This window comes from Hyla sarda, chromosome 3, assembly GCF_029499605.1.
Source record: "Hyla sarda isolate aHylSar1 chromosome 3, aHylSar1.hap1, whole genome shotgun sequence".
Classification (NCBI taxonomy): Eukaryota; Metazoa; Chordata; class Amphibia; order Anura; family Hylidae; genus Hyla; species Hyla sarda.
Window position 1 is genome coordinate 193083396 of NC_079191.1, and position 25482 is coordinate 193108877.

The 25482-nt window shown below is 44.7% G+C and overlaps 1 protein-coding gene across 8 annotated transcripts in view; it reads left to right on the plus strand.

The window, feature by feature from the left end:
- The window catches only part of ZNF451 (zinc finger protein 451), a 105564-nt gene extending 81381 nt beyond the window's left edge, over positions 1-24183 (plus strand). For all 8 annotated transcript variants that reach the window (XM_056565782.1, XM_056565783.1, XM_056565781.1 and 5 more), the window contains 6 exons: positions 249-359; positions 3798-3941; positions 8734-8864; positions 17135-17321; positions 21974-22015; positions 23841-24183. In XM_056565782.1, the coding sequence (XP_056421757.1) occupies positions 249-359; positions 3798-3941; positions 8734-8864; positions 17135-17321; positions 21974-22015; positions 23841-23887 (662 nt within the window). In that variant the 3' untranslated portion in view covers positions 23888-24183. The remainder of the gene's footprint in view (positions 1-248; positions 360-3797; positions 3942-8733; positions 8865-17134; positions 17322-21973; positions 22016-23840) is intronic.
- Positions 24184-25482: the final 1299 nt, after the last annotated feature.

Consider the following 25482-nt stretch of genomic DNA (forward strand, 5'->3'; position numbering starts at 1 on the left):
GGCTAGAAAACCTGCTCTCTGGCCTTGAGTCCACTCATTGACTGACAGTGTTTCTTGTCTGAGCATCGCTATAGAAAGGAACCAAAAGGGGACATGTCGTGGTTGGACACTCTCAGAACTACAGCTTCCTTCACTGCTTTTAGGGAATATTATACAAGAAAATGTATTGATTGGCTATAGATATCTATGATTGGAAAATGTTGTTAATGTTGCTTTTCCTATAATCTCTCAATGTATTTTCATTTAAGCCCCCGATAACATTTCTTCAAGAACGTCTTCTATGATGCCAGAACCTGTTTCAACTTTCACTACTAGCAAAACTGAGAATATTGAAGTGGACATACAATCTATGGCTACAGGTATGGAATTTTTACCAGGCTGGATTTATTTATCTATTTTAATGTACAATAATACAGTCAGTTCCATAAATATTGGGACATCAACACAATTTCTAAAAAAAAATTTCGCTCTATACACCACAATGGATTTGAAATGAAACGAACAAGATGTGCTTTAACTGCAGACTGTCAGCTTTAATTTGAGGGTATTTACATCCAAATCAGGTGAACAGTGTAGGAAATACAACAGCTTGCATATGTGCCTCCCACTTGTTAAGGGACCAAAAGTAATGGGACAATTGGCTTCTCGGCTGTTCCATGGCCAGTTGTGTGTTATTCCCTCATTATCCCTATTACAATGAGAAGATAAAAGGTCCAGAGTTCATATAAAGTGTGCTATTTGCATTTGGAATCTGTTACTGTCAACTCTCAAGGTAAGATCCAAAGAGCGGTCACTATCAGTGAAGCAAGCCATCATTAGGCTGAAAAAACTAAACAAACCCATCAGAGAGCCAAAACATTAGGCGTGGCCAAAACAACTGTTTGGAACATTCTTTCAAAAATATTTTTTTTTTTAAATGAATGCACCGGTGAGCTCAGCAACACCAAAAGACCCGGAAGACCAAGGAAAACTACTGTTGTGGATGACCGAAGAATTCTTTCCCTGGTGAAGAAAACCCCTTCACAACAGTTGTCCAGATCAAGAACACTCTCCAGGAGGTAGGTGTATGTGTGTCAAAGTCAACAATCAGGAGAAGACTTAACCAGAGTGAATATAGAGGGTTCACCACAAGATGGAAACCATTGGTGAGCCTCAAAAACAGGAAGGCCAGATTAGAGTTTGCCAAGCAACATCTAAAAAAAGCCTTCACAGTCCTGGAACATCTTATGGACAGATGAGACCAAGATCCATTTGTGATGTGAAGAGAAGAGTATGGAGAAGGAATGAACTGCTCATGATCCTAAGCATACCACCTCATCAGTGAAGCATGGTGGTGGTAGTGTCATGGCATAGTGGGCATGTATGGCTGCCAATGGAAATGCCTATCTTGATGATGTGACTGCTGAAAAGAAGCAGCAGGATGAATTCTGAAGTGTTTCGGGCAATATTATCTACTCATATTCAGAAAAATGCTTCAGAACTCATTGGACGGCGCTTCACAGTGCAGATGGATAATGACCCAAAGCATACTGCAAAAGCAACCAAAGAGTTTATGAAGGGAAATAAGTGGAATGTTATGCAATGGCCAAGTCAATCTCCTGATCTGAATCCGATTGAGCATGCATTTCACTTTCTGAGGACAAGACTGAAGGGAAAATGCCTCAAGAACAAGCAGGAACTTAAGACCGTTGCAGTAGAGGCCTGGCAGAGCATTACCAGGGATGGAACCCAGCGTCTGGTGATGTCTATGCATTCCAGACTTCAGGCTGTAATTGACTGCAAAGGACCAAGTATTAAAAAGTGCAAGTTTAATTTATGACTATTATTCTGTCCCATTTTACTTTTGGTCCCTTAACAAGTGGGAGGCATATATGTAAACTGTTGTAATTCCTACACCGTTCACCTGAATTTGATTTAAATACCCTCAAATTAAAGCTGACAATCTGCAGTTAAGGCACATCTTGTTCGTTTCATTTCAAATCCATTGTGGTGGTCTATAGAGACAAAAATGTAAGAATTGTGTCCATGTCCCAACATTTGTGGACCTGACTGTATATCAGGGGTCTCAAACTCAAATTATGTGGGGTCGAGCTGACTGATGATGGGGGTGCTACTGCTTTTGGGGGGGGAGAGAGCATAGATTCCCCACGTTAGGTAGCTTAGATTCCCCACGTTAGGTAGCATAGATTCCCCACGTTAGGTAGCATTGTGTCGCGATAGACACACACACACACACACACACACACACACACACACATAGACACACTTAACTGTCCTGCACAGCACTTCTCCTCTCCGGAGGCGGCCTGGCGAGTCCTCCTGCGTGGGTCTGCGGAGGGACGTCACATGCGCGCCGACTGGAGACAGAGGGAGCAGAGTAAGTGAAGGTAATGGGCTCTGTTGGACAGGGTGGGGGAGTTTTTGATCGCGGGCGCAGATGAAGACCTGGGGACGGGGGGGGGGGTGTACTGGTGGCAGCACGGACGCAGATGAAGACCGGCCAGACACACACACAGTGGATGGTGATGCTCCCCTATCAAGCCTTGTGTGAAGGCTTCCAGCATTTAGTGCTGCTTGCCTGAAGCAGGGCTAAATGTTTGAAGAAATCACCTGCCCGGCACCCGGAAACTTGGCCGCAGAATTTTGTTCCACGGGCTGTGATTTTGAGGCCCCTTCTGTATATTGTGTACTGTTTAGAATATGTTCACTGAGGACAGATTTGCTGCAGGAATTTCTGCAACTGCAAATCTGCTCAATACAACGTAGAATCTAAAGATAACAAGATGTTGCATTTTGGTATTTAACAGAGGAAGATTCTCTGTATTGTAAATGGAAAGTGGGAAATGAACATGTTGATGTCTGTTTAAATACTTGTCAAATATTTCTATGCTCATACATATATTCACATAGGGGGACATTTATCAAAATCTGTCCAGAGAAGTTGCCCAGTTGTCCATAGCAACCAATCAGATCGCTTCTTTCATTTTTAACAAGGCCTCTGCAAAATGAAAGAAGCGATCTGATTGGTTGCTATCGGCAACTTTTCCTTTGCACAGGTTTTGATAAATCTCCCCCATGGTTGTTTCTGCATTATGTACATGTGTTGCTGTATGCCCCATTAGGATAAACTTGACTTTGACTATCACAGAAATTGATACAAATCTGCCTCATTTGTATATATGTTAATAGTTGTTCATTACCCAGATGATTTCTGTCAGAAGATACAGAGACCTGTAAGTTGTTCTTTATCCACTAATTCAGACCCTTTACCTTCCAGTTAAAGAGGACCTGTCGCCAACCCCAAAAATATCGATTTTATTATTATTCATTAAATAGCTTAGGGTGCTCTGATCATACAACTTTTTACCTGTGTTTTGTTTTATTTTTATTTATACACCCTTCTGTTCCTGAAAAATTAGGGCTTATAATTTGGCTGATAATTCAGGGAACTAATCAAATGGCCATGAACTTAATTTTTAAATGGGGGTGATGGACAGGATTATACAGTCATAAATGTTGTACATAGAGGGGAGTCTATGCCTAATGCACCCCTCCTGACGGTATAATCCCACCCATCACCTGATAATCACTCTCATAAATTAGGTTCACGCCCTTCTGACTGATTCCCTGAATTGTTAGACAAATTATAAACCCTCATATCTCAGGAATGGAAGAGCATATCAAGAAACTGTAAATGGGTGTGTTATCAGGACACCATAAGCTATTTAATCATAATGCAACCCTTTTTAATTATTTATTTTTGTCCTTTTTAAAGTATGTGTTCTGTCCTTATCTAGGTGTTGAGGAAGATGAATTGCCTGATCTGGAATTTCTTCAGACAATGACCCACATAGTGTTTGTAGATTTGGACAACTGGGCCCAGTTTTTTACTCATCTGCCAGGACAATTGAACCAGGGAACGTTTGTCTGGGGATTTCAAGGTAATCCTTAATATCTATAGTGTCATATGAAAAGATTCTTTAGCTAAATTAAATGAAAGTGGTTTCCACTGAGGTTTGGACAAACCGGGCCCAGATCTGCAAGCAAGCAACTAAAAGTAAAATACAGCAAAGACCCATTCATACCCTTTCACTGCCATGGACATATGTAATATTGCATAATAAAAAAATGTTCATCAGCTAGAAACTAGGGGCCATCATTGATGTGCTCGAATGAAATCAGGCTCTTTATTCCTGATACAATATTTGAGCTGTAGCACTTGTTTGAAGTCAAGGAGCAGTATTTACTTCATGGTTCTGTTTGTGCGTGGGGGAGGCTGGTTCTCCATGAAGTTGTCCAGCATCTGGATCCTGCATAGTTTGATCTATTTAGCTTTGGTAAATATGAAGATATGTGCATGTAGAGTCAGAAGGGTCATGTATGACCTCTGCACAACTTGCACTTTTATTTTTAGGAAGTGCTGTAACTCTCAGGTTCTGCAGTCAGAAAATATATGGAATCGGAGGGTAGGGGGTTACAAGTAATTAATATTTTTTGTTTTTTATTTATTTTATAGTTTTATTGTCCTAATACAGTAGTAGTCATATAATTATACAGTAGCAGTGGACACTGGATCTTGCCACAAGGGTGTAAAAGTTGCCCTTTGAATATGATTTCAGAGGCTACTTTTGCATAATGTTTCTTTTGCTCAGAGATCATTGAATTTCAGACCTACCTTTGTGATGCACTCAGACATTTTGCCCCAATGAAAAAAACTTTTTTTTTTGACTGAGAGAAGTAGGATGAACGTTTAGAGGGGTAATCCGGTGGGGAAAAAAAAAATTTATTTAATTTTTTTGAAAATCAACTGGTGCCAGAAAGTTAAACAGATTTGTAAATTACTTCTATTAAAAAATCTTAATCCTTCCATTACTTAGCTGCTGAATATTACAGAGGAAATTCTTTCTTTTTGGAACACAGTGCTCTCTGCTGACATCACGAGGGAGGGCACAGGCACAATTAAAGGGGTACTCCGCCCCTGGCATCTTATCTCCTATCCAAAGGATAGGGGATAAGATGTTAGATCGCCGCCGTCCTGCTGCTGGGGACCCCGGGGATCGCCGCTGCGGCACCCCGCCATCATTACTGCTCAGAGCGAGTTCGCTCTGTGCGTAATGACGGGCGATACAGGGGCCGGAGCAGCGTGACGTCATTGCTCCGCCCCTCATGACATCATGGCCTGTCCCCTTAATGCAAGTCTATGGCAGAGGGCGTGATACCCGCCATGCCCCCTCCCATAGACTTGTATTGACGGGGGCAGGCCGTGACGTAACAATGGTCTGGCCCCTGTATTGCCCGTCATTGCATGCAGAGCGATCGCGCTCTGCGCAGTAACGATAGCGGGGTGCTGCAGCAGTGATCCCCGGGGTCCCCAGCAGTGGGACCCCGGCGATCTGACATTTTATCCTCTATCCTTTGGATGTCTAGGGGCGGAGTACCCCTTTAACGGGCTCCATACAGCCGTAACAGACCACCAGAAGAGAAGATGGCTTTATCTGCAGACAACTCGGAGTTTCCTTGTCCACCGCCCAGACACAGATGGCTCCTTCATTACACCACCTTTGTCTGCCCTGACTATTTCCAAGCGCTTAGTAGAAGAAAACTTGGTGTCCCAGTGCCCATTATCTGCCCTGCCATTGACCTCTAGCCACAATAACCTTTGTTTGTATTAGTGTTGGAAATGATAAACCTGGATTGCTGCAGACTGGAACTGCTGCAGACGAATCCAGGTTCTCTTTGCGATCCAACACCTGTTCGGTTGGAGTATGGCGGCTCCATGGTGAGCCTATTAGCAGTTTTGGGTGCGGACACGGTTACGATCTCTCCTTCAGCCCAGAGGGTATGAAACAGAGCGGGAGGGCAGAGGGATGATAATGATTGTTTATGAACTGGGCCGAGCGCTGAACGAACATCAGTGACATCAGCATGCCCAAAGGAGAGATCGTAACCCTGCCCTATGCTGCTAACAAGCATAATTGCAAAATAAAGACAAACTGAGCCACAGATCCGCCCATGGTAAGCATCATTTTAATCAGTATCACCCGTACTACCAGCCAGTACCACTGGTTAGTGCGGTGACACTGGTTACAGTTTTTTCCTTTAATGTAGCCCTACTTGGGGTCATTTTAATGGACATCCCTTATGAAGGTGGCTCTTTCTTTTGCTAACAGAATGTGTGGGGCAAGGTAATATGCCAGGACTGTTTACTCCCGCAGGCATTTCTTTAACCTGGTTGGTAGTAATCTTTTTTTTTTTTTTTAAGTGCACTCATTCTCTTATATGATGGAACCTTGTATTTAATGATCATTGTATACGCTGTATGGAGGGTTTCTTTGGCTATATTTAGTGGACCACTTTTTGGCATATAGAGTGACTTATCTTGGTCAGTTCCCTGAAAAATGTTTGCTTTTAATTGTTTTGATCCTAATAAAGGTCTTATATTTGTATTTAGTTTTTTCATTATATTAACACTGGCTGTGCATAGTAGATGTATTACCTCAGGATTTGTTCTTTGTTTGTGTTCACATCATAAAAGTATGGAATAGCACAAAAATATTTCCTCATTTTGGAATGAGGGATTCATTAAGGATCCATCCTTTGTATGCTACAGTGGAGAGGCATTTTTAAGACCAGTTTTTGTCAGGTTGTGCGCCAGAATTTGCGCCAAAAAATGTAAAAGCCCAACCAACTCTCCATTTTACTCAGAAAACCTAAAAAGACTTTGCTGCCAAAAGGGAGTGTCCCCGACATTTTAAACAAACAAACAAACCAAACAACATATTTACTAAGGTTTCCACAGAAAATGTGGTGAATTTGAGCTGAGGATACCCTCACAACTCAGAGCAGTTGTAAAAAAAAAATAAAAAATGTAGGGCAGAGTGCAAAATGTGTGGAATAAATTAGTAAATACCGTGGAAAAATATTTGTACGAAAAACGACACTGAACTCTTAGTAAATCCGGGCCTATGTGTTATATCAGTGACTCCCAACCTTTTTTTTTTTCTTCTTTTAAGCACACCCCTCCCAATATGGGGAGCCCCCCTCCCAATATGCAGTTGAAGGTAGTTCCCTCCCCCTACCCAGTTGAAAAACACTGTTAGACACCCATTTAATTCATATAACCAATTTTTGGCAGAAATCTAATTGGAATAGTTTTTGTCTCATGTCTTTGGCATTTCTCTGCACTAAAACTAGCTGTTAAAGGGAACCGGTCATCAGATTTTACCATATACAGTATGTGTGGCAATGCATTATATAAAATCTTCTTCCTAGCCATGCTCTAAAGATGTTCCTACTCACAGGGATGGTGAGGATATGCCTCTGCTGGCCCGTAAATAGTCTCCATGGCAGGGAGCTATCCTCTGCTAGTCTAGTCAGCTCTGGCTGTAATCATGCCCACTCAGTGTCATACACTTAGTTATACAAATGCAGTGGAAAAAGGAGGCCACAAATAAAAGCAAAATAAAGAATATCAAATACATGAACTTGTGTTAAAATAAGTGAAGAACTAACTGATAAGCCATGTGCAACTACAAAGAAAATGTTAGAGTCCAGAAATATGCGCAAACACTGCAGTGCACAAAAAAGATTGTCCACAGACATGCGCGAACATTGGGAGATCATGCGCAGAACGTGCGGAGCAAGTACAAATTATTTAAGTTACCTGACGTGCACGATATACAGCGCTCATGCGCATACATTCCTGGAGAGTCCTGAAATAATAAAGTTCACTGACATGTGCCGCAGCAAATAAACAATACACGCACAGTGAGATCATGTGCTCCAATAGAAGTACAGCAGATGACGTAGAAGCATCAGTACGAATGCTGATTGGACCGTTAGAATGCCGAACAATTAAGCAAACAATCAGCCAGTTTATAAATAAACGGAAGCCCACATCCCTGACAGCCTCGCGCCCTTTGAAAAAGCCATCTAATGGCGAAACGTTAGGAAGGAGGATTTAAATTTTAGCTCAGCACTGTGACATACGTTCATATGAAAATATATGGACCGCTGGCACTTACAAGTCAGCTGACGGCATAAACATATATCCAACAATCCATTGTTACATGTGTCCAGATCCACGGACATAAAAAATGTATTCATTAGAACGTGAATGTATACAGTGCTGTAATTTTAATACACCACTGCCACCTAGTGGCCACTGCGCACAAATTTACATTTTTTATTTATAGAAATAAGTTACGTTTTCTATTAGTGGGAGTCTTTAGTCAGGGTTTTCCCTGAGGGGAGTAACTTCCCCAAGGAGTTTAGTGTTTCATATATGTTGCCCTAGGACCCCCAGGGGACCTTTCTTGGTGTTTTTTTTGTACTCCGTGTCATTGACAGCCCAGCACGGCCCGCATCATTGTTCTGCTCTGTCTGCCTAGGGAGAAGAGCATTGATACGGGCTATCAATAACACTGTGGGGAGACTGGAGTAGGAGAGGATGGCTCCCTGCCAGGGAACTACTTGTGAGTCGGCAGGGGACACCTTTCAAACTGCATATCCTCCCCGTTGTTGCCGGCAGGAATATCTTTTGGGCATGGCGAGTAAGAATATTTTACCCTATAAAACACGTTGCCACATGTTATATATGGCAAAATATGATGACCAGTTCCCTTTTAATAAACAAGCACAAATAGATGAAAGCTTTATTGATTTTGTATGTGTAAACACACGTGGCTAGAGATAAATATTTATAAACATGGATCCTTGTGTCTATTTTTTTAGGTGGAAGAAATACTTGGAAGCCCCCTGTGAACTGCCCAATCTTCAAGTATCTCTCAAATACTGGTTGTTTTTTCCTTCATCCTCGCTGCAGTGATAGGAAAGATGCAGCTGACTTTGCTATTTGCATGCATGTAAGTTCCATTTAGCGCTTTTATTAGGCTTTATCATAAAAGGGAATGTCCTTTTTTTCCTTGTTTCTCATTGAAACACACACCTGTGGAGTGAAATACAACTGTCTTTAGCCATCCCTAGAGAAAGCCAACTGCATATTGTTTTTTTTTTTTTTTTAATCAATTCTTGATTTTTATCAATCAATAACAGGTTGGGTTTAGAACAGGAATACACAATAACAAAGCAGGTATACTCAATGGGGGAGATTTATCAAAACCTATTCAAAGCAAAAGTTGCCCAGTTGCCCATAGCAACCAATCAGGTCGCTTCTTTAATTTTGCAGAGACCTTGTTAAAAATGAAAGAAGCGATCTGATTGGTTGCTATGGGCAACTGAGCAACTTTTCCTCTGCACAGGTTTTGATAAATCTCCCCTAATAAGTAATACATCCAAATAGGTACAAATAAGGATTTGTAAAGACCCAGGCGAATCTGACATACTGAGGTGGGCCATTCTAATTCCGATTGTCCCATCTAATATTATGTGCCTCCGAGGAACACAGACCTGCCCTGCAACATATAAACGTGCTCATTGAGTAACAACTTACATAGTAAACGTCAAAACATGGCCAAGTGCCATTAGTTAAGAGATAGGTGGACAGAAAAGTAAGACCGTGAAAAGGGAGTATAGGAGCAGAAAGGAAGTAAGATAAAGAAGAAAGGAAGGGGGGTTGGGATGGGGTATAAATTTAGGGTGGGTAAAACAAGAGGGAGTCAATTCCAACAATTAATGAAAAAGCATCTCTGCAAGTGGTCCACCCTATCCATTGGACTGTTCTGTGTAGGCTTACCATGGATACCATGTTTTAAAGTAGGTATCATCCAGCTAGATAGACTGGAAGAACTACAAATCAAGGATACTTTAATCCATTCCTGGACTGTCGGCGAGTCAGGTTTTTGCCAGTGCAGGGGTATCAGCATTTCGGCTACATTGGGGGACACAGACAGTGGGTGTATCTTGCTGTCTCTAGGAGGTGTGACACTATGGTGATAAAAAAAAGTCAGCTCCTTCCAGCAGGATACACCCGCCTTGAGGCTCTGAGCTAGTCAGTTTAGGAGGTGGATGTGGTCTGGGTTGCTCCAGACCAGGTCTTCAAATTTTTTTGTTTTCCTTGTTAGGAACGTGTTAGTTTTTTATTCCTTTTCTGTTTTCAGGTGGGGACTCAGGGACTGCAGTTCCCCGTTTCCCCATTGCGAGTGAGGGGGCACAGACATTGCGTATATGCGCTGTTAACTCGCCAACGGTCATCGCTTGGGTGGTACCTCACGGGTCCGGGTCCCCCTATTTCTCTGCTCGCGCATAGCAGCCAGGCATGATGCAGTTAACTAATGCTGACTGAAGACTTCACTGAAGACTCCAATAGGTGAGTTCTTCTGACTGAGGTAAGTACTTCTCCCCTTTTTCTCCACAGGTACGGACTCGCAGCAGCTGGAGACCCCATGTTTTGGCCCACCCTTTAGTTTTTAGGGGCTGCGCTTTATTACGGGCTGCACTTTATTTTTGGGGGAGCAGTGGCACCTGAAGGGGCTTCATATAGGGGGCACTTCACTTGTGTGTGTGTGCTTGGGTGTCACGTCCATAGCGCCTTATTCCGGCACTTCACTTGTGTGCGTGTGTGTGTTTAACTTGTCTCACAGCACCTTATACGCGGCTGTCAGCCACGGCGCTGTCCCGGGCTGGGCGCTCTCAGAGCCAGCTTAGTTTCACTTTGTCGGCAGCGCCTTATAAGCGGCTGACAGCCGCAGCTTCGATTAGCCGGTGCGTTTCTGCCGCCCGCCCTATTCCCCCGAGCGCACAAACGAGCGACAGGTGCGCTCGGGGCAAGGAGTGGGCGCCATGACAGTTCTCCCGGCCGGTCTGTGGCTCCGCCCACCGGGCTGGGAGAGCTCAGAGGCGCGAATTTCAGTAGGAATGGGGCATTTACTTAGTGCCTTGCTCCAGGCACGCCCCTCTCTTCCTATTGGCTGGCCTTTTTCTCTCTCTCTCTCTCTCTCTCTCTCTCTCTCTAGCTGCACAGAGCGAGTCTCCTCACTGCAGCTGACAGGGGACACAGACTAGGGTGAGAAAGTTCCTATCTCCCTCCTTTTCCCCCATTATGTCCGTACCCAGAGCTGTTCCTCCCTCTAAACAGAAACCTGGAACTTCAGTGACTTACTATCTCTGTAAGCACTGTAATACCAAAATGTGTCTGGCTCTGCTGAGCCCACTTGTCCTGCCTGCGCCACTGCTCCCCCAGACCCTCTGGTACCCCCTGATGCCCCTTCGGTCACGGTGGATCCTGCCGCTCCACCAGCCTGGGATTCTTCCCTGACCCAGTATATGGCTGACTTGAACAAAGTCTCCCGCTTTGTGACTGAGACCTCCCGGGAAGTGGTGTCCGCCTTGAAGGGGTCTTCCTTGCGCAGGACCTCTGGAAGGGCTCGCTCCTCGTCTCCACATTCCTCATGCTCTCTCAAGTGTCCTAGGGGTGCCTCATCTGACTCTTCCAATGAGTCTTCAAGTAGACGTGAGCGTTCCCCTCGTGTTATCTGGGCACAAACGTCTCTCCTCCAGAGGACGTTCTCGGAGTCGCCACTCTGCCACGTCAGAGCCGCTTTCTCGGTCAGAGTCGCCCCCCCCCCCCCCCCCCTTCAGGACTGCCTCTACCCATTCTCATTTCCCTGGTGAACGAGGCTCCCGAGCCGGCACCTGACTCTGAGGACCGCCCTGACTCAATTGCAACGGTTAATTCTTTGGTTACAGCCCTGAGAGACACGTTTCACTTAGAGGACCCAGGATCTTCGGATGTCAATCCAGGAGTATCCTTTCATCGTGCTAAGCCAGCACCTCAGAAGTTCAGCTCTCACGCTGACTTTGACGACGTTCTGGAGACCGCATGGAAACATCCAGACAAGAGGTTCCCGGGAATCAAGACAATTCAAGATAGTTATCAATTTGACAAGGTCTTTGTCACTAAGGTGGTTTCTCCTCCCTCAGTGGACCCACCAGTTTCCCGGATCAATAAGGCGACTACACTGCCTCTGGCAGATGCTGCTGCCTTCAAGGATCCCACGGACAAGAAGGTAGAATCCTTAGCGAAGTTTGCCACGGAAGCTGCTGGCTCTTCTCTTCTTCCCATCTTCACCTCCACATGGGTGTCCAAGGGCCTGTCGGAGTGGTGCCAAAAGCTCTGTCAGGATATCTTACCGAAATTCCCCCCAGGGGTTCTATCTGCTTTGGCTCTCTGTGTGCAGCTTCCATGCAGGCAGCCCGTTGTTCTGCCTATGCTGTGGGTCATCTAGCGGCTCTCCGCCGCTCTATGTGGCTTAAGGCTTGGAATGCGGATGCCGCTTCCAAAAGTTCTCTCACTGAGCTTTCCTTTATGGGTGGCTGTCTTTTTGGCGAACGCCTTGATGAGATGATCTCTGAGGCAACGGGAGGTAAGAGTTCCTTGTTACCTCAAAATAAGGCTCGCCCTACTTCCCAAAGGAAGGCCTTTTTCCTTTCGGACCTCCTGCTCCCACAAGGGATCCGGGCAGGCGCCCTCACGGGACAAGAAGGCTTCCTCGTTCCGGGCTCGCCCGTCTTGAACCGGTCTGGCCGTTTTGCACCCAAATCAGGCAACCGCAAGCCCACTTCTGCATGAAGTGAGGCCCCCACCCGCGGTTTCTTCTCGGGTGGGAGGTAGTCTCTTACTTTTTCGAGACATTTGGACTAGGGATCGACCGATTATCGGTATGACCGATATTATCGGCCGATAATCACAATTTTGGGCATGATCGGTATCGGCAATTATCTTGCCGATAATGCACCGCGACCGCCACCCCCTCGACCCCCCGCACCCCGACCCACCGCGTCGCACCCCCCACCGTGATGCTAGGCGGTATACCGGTATGGATTTTTGCCCATACCGCTATACCGGTCGGGCCCCTCCCCCACCCTCCGAGTCAATAAAAAAATTAAACTTACCCGTAATGGGGGTGGTCCGGGCCATCCATCCTTCCTTCCTGTAGTGTCCGGGGGCGTTCCGGGTGAAGTGAACTGGTCCGGGCTGTCCTTCTTCTCCGGCGGTCATCTTCCCCACTCCGGGCAGGCTCCGGCCTAGAAGCTGCATAGACGCCGTGACGTCAGGTGCGTTGCTGCGCACGGGCGTCACTGCGCAGCGGCGTCTATGCAGCGTACTAAGCCGGAGCCTGCCCGGAGTGGAGAAGATGACCGCCGGAGAAGGACAGCCCGGACCGGACCACCCTGCACCCGGAACGCCCCCGGACACTACAGGAACGATGGATGGATGGCCTGGACCACCCTGACAGGTAGGGGAGAGAATCGGGGGGTGGCGGCGGTGGCCTATGGCCCCAACAAAGCCACTGCAGATCATTGATTTAAAGCGCCCGCTTTAAATCAATGATCTGCAGTGGTGTCGCAGGGGGTTAAATAGCCGATAACTTATACCGGAATATCGGTATAAGTTATCGGCTATCGGCCCTAACCTGCACCGATTATCGGTATCGGCCCTAAAAAACCGATATCTGTCGATCCCTAATTTGGACCTCTCGCATTCAAGACTCTTGGGTCAGGGACGTGGTGTCCAACGGTTACCGGATCGAATTTGCATCCCTTCCGAGGGATCGCTTTTTTCGATCCCGGGCCCCCCGGTCTCCTCCTCTGGCGAAGCAGTTTCGAGCGGCTCTCCAGTCTCAGCTTCTCCAGGGGGTTATAATTCCTATTCCTTCAGGGGAATGTTTTCGGGGTTTCTATTCAAATCTTTTTGTGGTACCCAAGAAGGACGGATCTGTGCGTCCAATTTTGGACCTCAAGCGTCTTAATCTTCATCTTCTCATCCGCCACTTCCGAATGGAATCCCTCCGTTCTGTAGTGGCGTCCCTGGAACAAGGAGAGTTCCTTTCATCGGTGGACATCAAGGATGCCTACCTCCATGTGCCAATATTTCCGGGCCATCATCGGTACCTCCGCTTTGCGGTTCCGGAGGGGCACTTTCATTTTGTAGTCCTCCCCTTTGGTCTTGCCACGGCTCCTCGGGTCTTTACAAAGGTGCTTGCGCCAGTGATGGGCCTGTTATGGTCGAGGGGAATCTCAGTGATACCCTATCTGGACGACCTTCTCATCAAGGCTCCAACCAGGGCCCAGACTCTGGAGAATCTGGACATCACTCTCCAAACTCTGACTCGCTTCAGGTGGATGGTCAACCAGGACAAGTCAGTCCTCCGTCCTACCCAGCCTCTAACCTTTCTGGGACTTCTTTTCGACACAGTCTCTGCTCGAATTCGTCTTCCGCCGGACAAACGTCTGGCGCTCCGGTCGGGGGTCCGCTCCCTTCGGACCCAGGTATCAGTCTCCATCCGCACTTGTATGGAAGTCCTGGGTCAGATTGTGGCAACTATGGAGGCCGTACCTTTTGCCTAGTTTCATTACCGTCCCCCCCCCCCCAACTGGCACTTCTCTCTCTGTTGAACAGGTCTCCTCTGTCCCTCTATCGTCAGATTGTTCTCCCTCTCGGGGTTCGTCAGTCTCTGCTCTGGTGGCTCCGCTCCCCCCTTCTTCTCCAAGGGCGGTCGTTTCTTCCCCTTCACTGGCAGGTTGTTACAACGGATGCCAGCCTGTCGGGTTGGGGTGGCGTGTTCAGAGATTGGCCGGTTCAGTGACTCTGGTCTTCCCAGGAGACCCTTCTTCTGATAAACATATTGGAATTATGGGCGATTCTTCTTTGTCTTCTTCATTGAGAGTCCCATCTTCAGTCCCGTCCTGTCCGCGTTCAGTCGGACAATGCCACGGCAGTGGCGTACATAAATCGTCAGGGCGGCACTCGCAGCTTGGCAGCCATGGCCGAGATGACAAAGATTCTCTCCTGGGCGGAGAGCAAGGTTCCGGCCATTTCGGCGATTCACATCCCAGGGGTGCTCAACTGGGAAGCGGACCCACGAGTGGTCTCTACATCCAGAGGTCTTCTCGCACCTCTGCGACCTCTGGGGCATTCCAGACGTGGACCTCTTCGCGTCCCAGCACAATTGGAAGATTCTTCAATTTGTGTCCAAGTCCCAGGACCCTCAGGCTCTGGCCATGGATGCCCTAGTGATTCCTTGGGCGGGGTTTGCCCTACCCTATCTGTTCCCTCCTCTTCCGCTTCTTCCCAGGGTGCTGAGGAAGCTGAAGGCAGAGGGCGTCCCCGCCATTCTGGTAGCTCCAGATTGGCCCCGAAGGTCGTGGTACGCCAATGTAGTCAGGCTCCTGGAAGACTCTCCACTGCGCCTTCCGCTCCGTCACCCAAATTTACAGTCGCTGCATTTGACGGAGTGGCGCTTGAGACCGCGGTTTTGAGGGCCCGCGGGTTCTCTTCCCAAGTCATTCGCACCATGCTCAAGGCTCGTAAGCCCTCCTCTGCAAGGATTTACCACCGTACTTGGAGGTCTTATTTTCGTTGGTGTGAAGTACAAGACTTCTCCCCGGTGACCTTCTCTGTTCCCCGTCTTCTCTCCTTTTTGCAGTCGGGGTTGGAACTGGGGTTGTCTCTCAGTTCTCTTAAGGGTCAGGTTTCGGCCCTCACTGTTCTTTTCCAGCGGCCCCTGGCTTCTAATCCTCATGTCCGGAACTTTCTGCAAGGAGTGGCGCACGCCGTTCCTCCTTATCTGTCACCTTCCCCAAACCCTCCCCCCCCCCCCCCCGGGGACTTGAATTTGGTTCTGAGTGCCCTCCAGGGAGCACCCTTTGAGCCCCTTAGAGAGGTGTCTCTCCGCCTCCTTTCTTGGAAGGTGGCGTTTCTGGTGGCTATCGCCTCCATCCGGAGGGTTTCTGAATTGGCAGCCCTTTCCTGCCGTTCTCTGTTTCTGGTGATTTACCAGGACAAGGTCGTTTTCCGGCCAGACCCTTCCTTTTTACCTAAGGTGGTCTCGGCCTTTCATCTCAATGAGGATATTGTCCTCCCGTCATTTTGCCCGGCTCCTTCTCATCCTAGGGAGCGCTTACTGCACAAGCTGGACGTGGTTCGGGCTGTTCGGTCTCATCTCTCCATCACTTCTTCCTTTCGTCAGTGTGATTCCTTTTTCGTCCTGACGGAGGGTCGTCGCATTGGACAACCTGCTTCCAAGGCCACCATTTCTAGGTGGATCCGGTCTGCCATTTCGGAAGCCTATCGCTGTAAGGGGAAGAGTCCTCCTTTCAGGGTTGTGGCTCATTCCACTCGTTCTGTTGGTGCATCCTGGGCTCTCCAGAATAGAGCTTCGGCCTCGCAGATTTGCAAGGCGGCTACCTGGTCGTCTTTGCACACTTTCTCGAGGTTTTATTGGGTTCATACTTTCGCATCGGCTAATGCTTCCCTGGGGCGTAAGGTGTTGCAGGCGGCAGTGGATCAGCCATCTGCCTGAATACTTATCTGCCCACCCAAGGGACGTCTTTGGTACGTCCCACTTTCTGTGTCCCCCAATGGAGCCAATAGAGAAAAGGAGATTTTTTAACACTTACCGTAAAATCTCTTTCTCGAAGGATCCATTGGGGGACACAGCTCCCGCCCTTTTTTGGGGTTTTTCCTTGGTTCTCTGTCCAAGGGTGTGTTCAGTTATGTTTTTTCTTCTGGTTCTCGGACAGTTTTGGGTTTTTCCTTGACCTATTGGTCTCCTCCTATTGCTCTTGAACTTAAACTGACTAGCTCAGAGCCTGAAGGCGGGTGTATCCTGCTGGGAGGAGCTGACTTTTTTTTTTTATCACCATAGTGTCACACCTCCTAGAGACAGCAAGATACACCTACTGTCTGTGTCCCCCAATGGATCCTTCGAGAAAGAGATTTTACGGTAAGTGTTAAAAAAAATCTCTCCTTTTTCGCTTCTACTAGAAGTGCCAAAAATTATGTCTTATGAAGTAGGGTATTCTTTTGTGGCAATCCAAGAAGGACCATAGGAGGGTATAGAGGGGGTAAGTGTAATGGTAGTTTTAAAAATGCAATCAATATGATCTTCTATCTCTTTTCATTATTTGGTAACCTTAGGGTAGTACCACCAAATGTGACATGTGTGACAGACTGGATATCCGGTGGACCACAGAGCCTCAAAGTGCTCCCTTGAGTCTAGTAGTATAATTTATCTTTACACGTAGCAATGAAAGACTCCATTCCAAACCACCTCGAAAGATTGGGGGTCTGCCGCACTGCAATATCGATTTTAGCCGCAAAGGCAATCAGTTTATGTAAACAGTTTTTTTTTTTAATTGATTTTAACCCTTCTGGCTGTGTTTATGCTTTTAGGCGGGTCGCCTTGATGAGAAACTACCCAAACAAATCCCTTTCACCATTCTTTCGGGTGATAAGGGTTTCTTGGAGTTAGAGAACCAGTTCAAAAGAACCCAGCGACCCGCTCATATCCTTAACCCACACCATTTAGGAGGAGATGTGATGTGTGCCTTACTGAACAGCATAGCAGAGACAACACAAGGTATGTGATCTTTACTACACTCAAAAGGCATCTAGAATTTAAGAGGATAAAGTCAGACCTTTCAACTGCTCTGTTAATAAAACTACTCTACTTTTTTTGTGTTGTTCCTTTATTGTAATTCAGATGACTATTAAATGGATGGTTCACTCTTCAGTTAGTGGGTAACAGGTAGCAAACTTTTAAGTATAAACTGACCTAAAAAGAGCAAGTGTACATGTGTTTTGGGAAATGACAATATGCTGCTGCCAGACATCCTTATCAGTGCGCCCTCGGAGGAACAGTGGAAGGAGGTTAGTGAAACGTTTTATCCTACGGTGGTTAGTGCCCGAGACATGCTTATCCAGTCTAGATTTATATTGCGCTTGTATTATACTCCGGCTAAGCTCTTTCGTATAGGGGTCTCCTCCTCTGATATCTGTTTTCGTTGATAGGGGATCTTTTTTGCATGCTGTATTGAGTTGTCCGTGTGGTTCTCTTCTGGAGAGCGGTAATGCAGTTTCTGGCGGATCATCTAGAATTCCCTCTCCTTTTCTCCCCGTTTGTTAGGTTTAATTGATGGTCTGGAGACGGGCTCCCATAGGCGCCTCCTCATACGCTTTTTGTTGTTTTGTGCCCGTAAGGTTGTGATCATGGTGTGGAAGGATACCTCCCTCCCCCTATGTCCCGTTTGGTTTAATTTGGTCAACAACTACGTTCCCTTGTATAGAACCCTTTTTATGTTAGTTGTAGGTGCCCAAAGAAATTTGATAAAGTCTGGATACCCTGGCTGATATTGGGAGAGTCTGTTGTCCCCTTTTGAACGTGTTGGCTCTCCTCAGTAAAGGTGTTTGATATTTTACTCTTGATAGTGGTTTAGGGTTCCTGTGGGTGCGTGTGTGTGGGGGGGGGGGTGCTTGTGTGTGTGTGTTGTTACTGTTTACTCTGGGGTCTTCATGATTGACCTGACTTCATCTGATCCATTTATCTGTTACACTACTGATGGTCGTGTCAGGGCTTTTGTGGAGATCTTTGGAGGATCTTGTTTGTATTTTGTTTTGCTTGTTCTGTAAAACCTATAAAAAAAAATATTTTAAAAAGGTAAAGGCCACTCCACATTTATGACAGTGGCACACACTGTCTCATGAATTTGATGCATCTTGTTAGGCATGTTAGGGTCATTCAAGATGACCTGAGCTACCCTGTAAAGATGACAAGATTTGAGCATGGAACAAGGTGGGCCTTACAAACCATTGCTGTGTCGTTCATGCAGACTTTTGTGGCAGTCGTATTACACTGGGGATGTACGGCCAAAGACTTTTTAGAGGGAAACAACGAACTTTGGCCGATAAACACCCTATGGTGCATGTTATTAATCTTGAGCAGTTTAAGACTGTTCTGTGTTTTTTTTTTTTTTTTAATTGACTAGTGAGGCACAAACGGGGGAAGATTTATCAATGTGGGTTTAGCTACAGATGTTTTTAGAACTAATTTGCAGGCTCAAATTAGATGAACTAATTTATTAAAGTCACATGCAGTGTACATAATTTGGCGCACATACTCGTGTTGGATTTTTGTTTTAGTAAGGAAGTTTTGTAAGTGAACAAATTGTTGATACTTTTAGTGGGGTTTGCGCCAAATTTAGAAAAGTCTCAAATAATCCACTACCACTTTAACATAAACAATAGTTAACTATAGCAACTTCAGTCAAAAATGCACAGGAGGTGAAAAAAGGAAAAACACACATAAAGTGTACTTTCACACAGGCGGATTACCTGTGGAATTTCCGCAGCCTATTTGCTGTAGAAAATCTGCAGCGGATTTTGCTACCATTGACTTCAATGAGTCTGAAGGAAAATCTGCAAATCATCCTTTATAGCGGATTTTCTGTTGACACATTGAAATCAATGGAAGCAAAGTCTGCTGCAGATTTTCCGCAGCAAATACACAGTGGAAATTCCACAGGTAGTATGCCCGTGTGAATGTACCCAAAAAGTAGCAACAAATTAGTGCAAAATTTTTAAATCTAAAACTTGTTTCAGGGGGAACTCTGCCCCTAGAAATCTTATCCCCTATCCAAAGGATAGGGGATAAGCTGTCTGATCATGGGGGTCTTGCCGGCGTGATCTCCCTACTACACTAGGTGTTCGTTTAGAGCGTCGGGTGCAGCGGCAGAAGCTCATGACGTCACAGCCAGGCCCCTTAAATGCAAGTCTATGGGAGGGGGCGTGAACGTGACGAGCGGGGCCTGACCGTAATGTCACGAGCCTCCATCCCGCATCGCCAGTCATCCGGCGTGGAACGAAGTTTGCTCCATGTACCGGATGTCTGCAGTGCCACAGCCAAGATTGCGGGGGTCCTCAGCAGCGGGATGATCAGACATCTTATCCCCCTATCCTTTGGATATGGGATAAGATGTCTAGGGGCAGAGTACCCCTTTGAGGATAATTTATAATTTTACTTAAAGTGTCTAAAGCACATAATAAATCTGGAGCAACACATGTATTTGTTTTTTCTGTTGCAATTTGAGCCAGAATTCTTGAACATGTTGCTTTGGAATTTTCATTGAATATAAAAAAATATATAAACATAAATGTTTTGTTATTTATGTCCATTCCATGTCATGAATGTTAGACCTGACAAGGGCAGTTTCTAGGTAATTTGGGCAGCTGAATTTCTAAAAATGAACACCTTCTTAATACTGAACAAAATGCACTATACAAAGAAAGATACAACCTCTGATACCAGTACATAATGCTTAATAATGCCACACCTTGACTACTTATATTAAGTGGTCGATAGAAGATAGGTCCCCCTCCACATATTTAGTTACCCTATCTAGGTAGTGTCCCAGGTTAGGTTGGTGGTAAAAGCATCATGAAAAATGTAGTCCAAAATATCTGCAGTGCCTAAGGTTGCCTGTGTCTGCCCAGGTAAATAGGTGTCCCTAGTAGGGAGTTTTCCCTGGAATATAGGCACGTTCTGTAGATAGGACACCCCACCCCTTTGGTAATTTTTCCATGAAAGTGATTTCCCCCTGTAGGTAGCACCCCCAGCAAGTAATATTCCCCTGTAGGTAGGATAGTATGCATCCTAGAACAAGACACTCTTGGCATATAGTGGCTGCAATCAGTAAGCTCCCTATTTCCTAGAAGACAATGGGGGAATTCATAATTTATGGTCTACTCTCCGATGCCGGTTTAGAACACGAATGTTGCTGTGATTTTGACATGCATCAGACATATTCATCACATGCTGCACAGCACTTGATAAATGTTATTGCACAGCCAAATCATGCTGCCAGTTTAGATACTTTTGTATGGCTTGAGGGACTGAGTTTGTGTATAAAAGAGGCCATGTGCAACAAATTTGTGACTTTTTTTTATGAGCCAAATTAAGATGAAGAAAAAAACTTTAAAAAAAAACTGGGTAAACAGTTTTGTGAATTCCTCCCCATGTGACAAGAGGAATTCATCCCCATGTGAGGAGAGGCTTCTTTTTTTGGCCACTTTGCCATCAAGTTCAGATTAGTGAAGTACTTTAGTATTGGATCGCCTTAAAGGGGTGTCACAGTGCTCTCTGCTGACATCTCTGTCCATTTTAAGAACTGTCCAGAGTAGGAGAAAATCCCCATAGCAAACATATGCTGCTCTGGACAGCAGAAAGCACTGTGCTTGTGATGTCGGCAGAGAGCACTGTGTTCCAAAAAGAAAATAATTTCCTCTGTAGTATTCAGCAGCTAATATGTACTGAAAGGATTAAGATTTTTCTAATAGAAGTAATTTACAAATCTATTTAACTTTCTGGCACCAGGAAGTTTCTCCCATTTGCACACAGGATCTCAAAAGCTCACAAAGAGTAATTGAGTTTTTGGTCACTTTTCTTAGCAAGGCTCTTCTCCCCGGATTATTTAGTGTGGTCATTATTTAGGGGGAGATTTATCAAAACCTGTGCAGAGGAAAAGTTGCCCAGTTGCCCATAGCAACCAATCAGATTGCTTCTTTCATTTTTAACAAGGCCTCTGCAAAATGAAAGAAGCGATCTGATTGGTTGCTATGGGCAACTGGTCAACTTTTCCTTTGCACAGGTTTTGATAAATCTCCCCCTTAGTGTGGTCTTTCTTTCCTTCTTTTTTATTTTTTTAATAATTATGCAGCTCACTGTGCGCTTGGGAACGTTTCGGGACAGTATGTATATGACCATGTGCATAGTCAACTGTAGACCTTTATATAGACTGGGTTGTGTCTTTCCAAATCCTGTCCAATCACCTGAATTTTCCACAAGTGATTCCAATAAAGGTGTAGAAACATCTCGGAGATCATCATGAGAGGCCTCCAGAACTAAATGTCAATGTCATAGATCATAGAAAAGAATATTTAGGGCAAGCAAAGATTTTGTGTTTCACAATATCATTCTGGGATATTAAGTATAGAAGGGGGGTTTGAATTTTTTATTTTAACACAAGCCCACAACATAAGAAAATATGAAAAAAAGGTAAACGCGTCTGAAGAAGTTCTGCACTGTACATCCTATGCACCCATCAATGCAGAGAAGCATATGTTCTTTCTGCTAGTGGACGTATGTTTCTACAGCAGTGCAGAATATGTATCATGCTTTATAGTTGTATACATATAACTTTGCAGAAACATTGTACATATGCAATTTTCTCTTTACAGACGCAGATGACATGGTGAGAAGCACAGCTGAGTCGGATGAAGGTTGGTAGTCGTAATTTTCCCTTACATTAAAGGGAACCTGTTACTTGAACATGCTGTGTATTTTGCCAGCTGCATGTCGTATAGCATGAGAAGAATTTATTCATTGAAATCTCAGCTGTAAATGATCAGATACGACCTTTAAATCCAGAAAAAGCTATCTCTGTAACCATGCTAATAGGATAAGGCTGGCGGTCATTGATCAAAACTGCCCACTGGACTCCAATGCCCATAACGTGTAGACATTTCTGTCCACTTCGCTGCAGTGCCGTACATTTATGGTACGTGTCCTTAAGGGGTTAAAGGGATACTCTACAGGGAAAAATCTATTTATTTATTTTCTTCAAATCAACTGATGCCAGAATATTATTCAGATTTGTAAATTACATCTATTTAAAAACCCTAATCCTTCCAGTACTTAGCTGCTGTATACTACAGAGAAAGTTGTGTAATTCTTTCCAGTCCAACCACAGTGCTCTCTGCTGACACTTCTGTCCATGTCAGGAACTGTCCAGAGTTAGAGCAAATTGTCTTAGCAAACCTCTCCTGCTCTGGACAGTTCCTGACATGGACAGAGGTGTCAGCAGAGAGCACTGTGGTCAGACAGAAAAGAACACCACAACTTCCTCCTATATAGTATACATACATATATATATGTATACAGTACCTGATAAGTCCTGGGAGTAATTCGCAAGTCTGCATACCTTTCTGGCACCAGTTGATTTGAAAAAAAAATTCCTCTGGAGTTCCCCTTTAAAGCAAACCTCTGGTTTTCTCTAAAAATGTTGCTATACGTAACTCATACCTGATGCCTTCCTTTTTAATCCTGCATAGTTTGTGTAAAATGGCCTACAGTTTTCCAAACCACCCTATGAACAGTGTGCTGCTGTAGTCTGAGACTCTGCCCGCATATCGAAAAATGTCTCAAGCTAGAAATAGGGTGAACCATGGCAGCAAGTTTGAAAAGGAAGGTAAACAGGTATTTTTACATCTACATTTTACATATATTGTAACATTTGAGGGTCTCTTTTAATGCTTAGATAAAGATATATATATATATATATATATATATATATATACTAAAGGAAGAGGAATTCCAGTATCCTTTTAAAAAATACTATATATCGAAACAAAATTCCTCAGCACACTTGTGGGGTGGAGTATCTCCCCAGTTCCAGCTGGTAAAGTGCAGTTTGCAAGCCAGGTTCAAGGACCAGCTCCCCAACGGTCCCTCATAGCTACAACAGACAAAAAGTCCAAAGCAGCACTCCAAATAGTAAAGAAAAGAGAAAAAACTTTAATTCATCAAATAAATGTGTACAGCAGCAACGTTTTGACTCACTCAGTCTTTTTCGAGCTTGAAAAAGACTCAAGATTGAACTGAAATGTTGCTGCTGTACACATTTATTTGATGGATTAAAGTTTTTTCACTTTTCTTCACTAGTTGGAGTGCTGCTTTGGACTTTTTGTCTGTTGTATACATACATTTATTATTATTATTTTTTTTCTTGAGGTATAGTGAGAAGAAGAAAAAAAAAGGTTGCCTCCCCTGGGTCCCTGGCGCGTCCCTTTTGGCCCTTCTGCATCCCCCTGTGATCTCTTCTGCTGGCGGTAGAGACCAGCATTGGGGAAATGGAAGTAGCTGAATGGGAGCTGCAGAAGGACATGTTGGGGGATCCAGGGTAGGAAATCATAACTTTAATTTTCTGCTTCTCCACTACAGCCTGGAAACACTGGAAAACCCCTTAAAATGTGAGGTAGTAGCCAGTCTAAAGCCCCACAATACAAGACGAATTCTTACAGATGACTTTCTGATTCTTTTCCCCAGAAGCCAATATTGAAGAAGCGATTAGAAGAAGCTTGGTGGAAATGTAAAGAAGGGAAAGCTAACCGTTATGAACATGGCTCTTTATCATGAATGTAGTAATCTGCTTTATTGGTTAATAGTTTTTATAAATCAACAGCTAGATGATTACCTATACTTTAATTTTGGGCTTTCTGTGCCCAGGAGAGTACATATGTCTTTTTCATGTCTATTTCTATATTGTTTATTATAATGTCTTTTAGACTTATCTTACATGTTTGTTTTATCTAATTTCATGTAGCTTCTCAATTTTGTATTGTATAATACTTCTGCTTTATTTGTGTGTAATGTCCAAATAAATATATACACACACTTGACTTGAATTATATATTACTAAATGGGATCCATTATTATTTATTGATTTGATTTTATATTTTTATGGTGGTTTAAAGGGGTATTGCAGAAAAAAAAAAAAATAATTATATATCAGCTGGCTCCAGAAAGTTAAACAGATTTGTAAATTACTTCTAATAAAAAATCTTAATCCTTTCAATAATTATCAGCTGCTGAAGTGGAGTTGTTGTTTTCTGTCTGGTAACAGTGCCGAGGTTTGCTATGGGGATTTGCTTCTAAACTGGGAGGTTTCCGAGACAGGTGTCATCAGAGAGCACTTAGACAGAAAAGAACAACCTTAACTTCAGCAGCTCATAAGTACTGAAAGGATTAAGACTTTTTAATAGAAGTAATTTATAAATCTGTTTGACTTTCTGGAGCCAGTTGATATATAAAAAAAAAGTTTTTTCCTGGATAACCCCTTTAACTCCAGTTTTCCCTTTTAAATCTTTCTTTGCACATTGAAAATACTGTCTGTTTGCAGACATCATGCTATAGAGCAGGAGGAGGTTATAGGGGCCGGAGCATCATGACATCACGGCCCGCCCCCTCAATACAAGTCTGTGGGAGGGGGCGTGGTGGCCATCACGCCCCCTCCCATAGACTTGCATTAAGGGGGTGGGCTGTTATGTCTCAAGGGGCGGAGCCATGACATCACGAGGGGTGGAGCCGTGACGTCACGATGCTCCGGCCACTGTATCTCCCATCATTACGCACAGAGCAAGTTTGCTCTGCGCCGTAATGACAGCGGGGGGCTGCAGCCGAGATCAGACATCATCCTTTGGATAGGGGATAAGATGTCCTGGGGCGGAGAACCCCTTTAACTCTATTCACATTTATACAGATAGCTGTCCATTACTTAGTATAACTGCCCACTTGACCACTAAGCCCAGAATGAGCAGAGGTTTACATGAACAAATCACATGTAATCATGGAACACTACCCACTAACTATATACCAGGATGCTGAACTCTTCCTGTTTTGTACATGCTGCCTCTAGATTGGCCTTTTTTTTTTTTTTTTTTGTAAAGTGTCAAGTTCTCTTTAAAACATTACATTCTGGCAAACAACCAATGGAAAAAGACAAGGTTGCTAGAGGTTTCCCATCCACCCCTCCCCTATATAAAATAACAACAATAAAGTAATATCCCAGTATACATTGCAGCAGTACCATGGAACGCTAGTCTCCTGAGACACTGCTGTGCTGGATATACGTATTTGCTTTCTTAGATGTACAAAGTTGGAGATGTTAAAGGGGTACTCCGACCCTAAT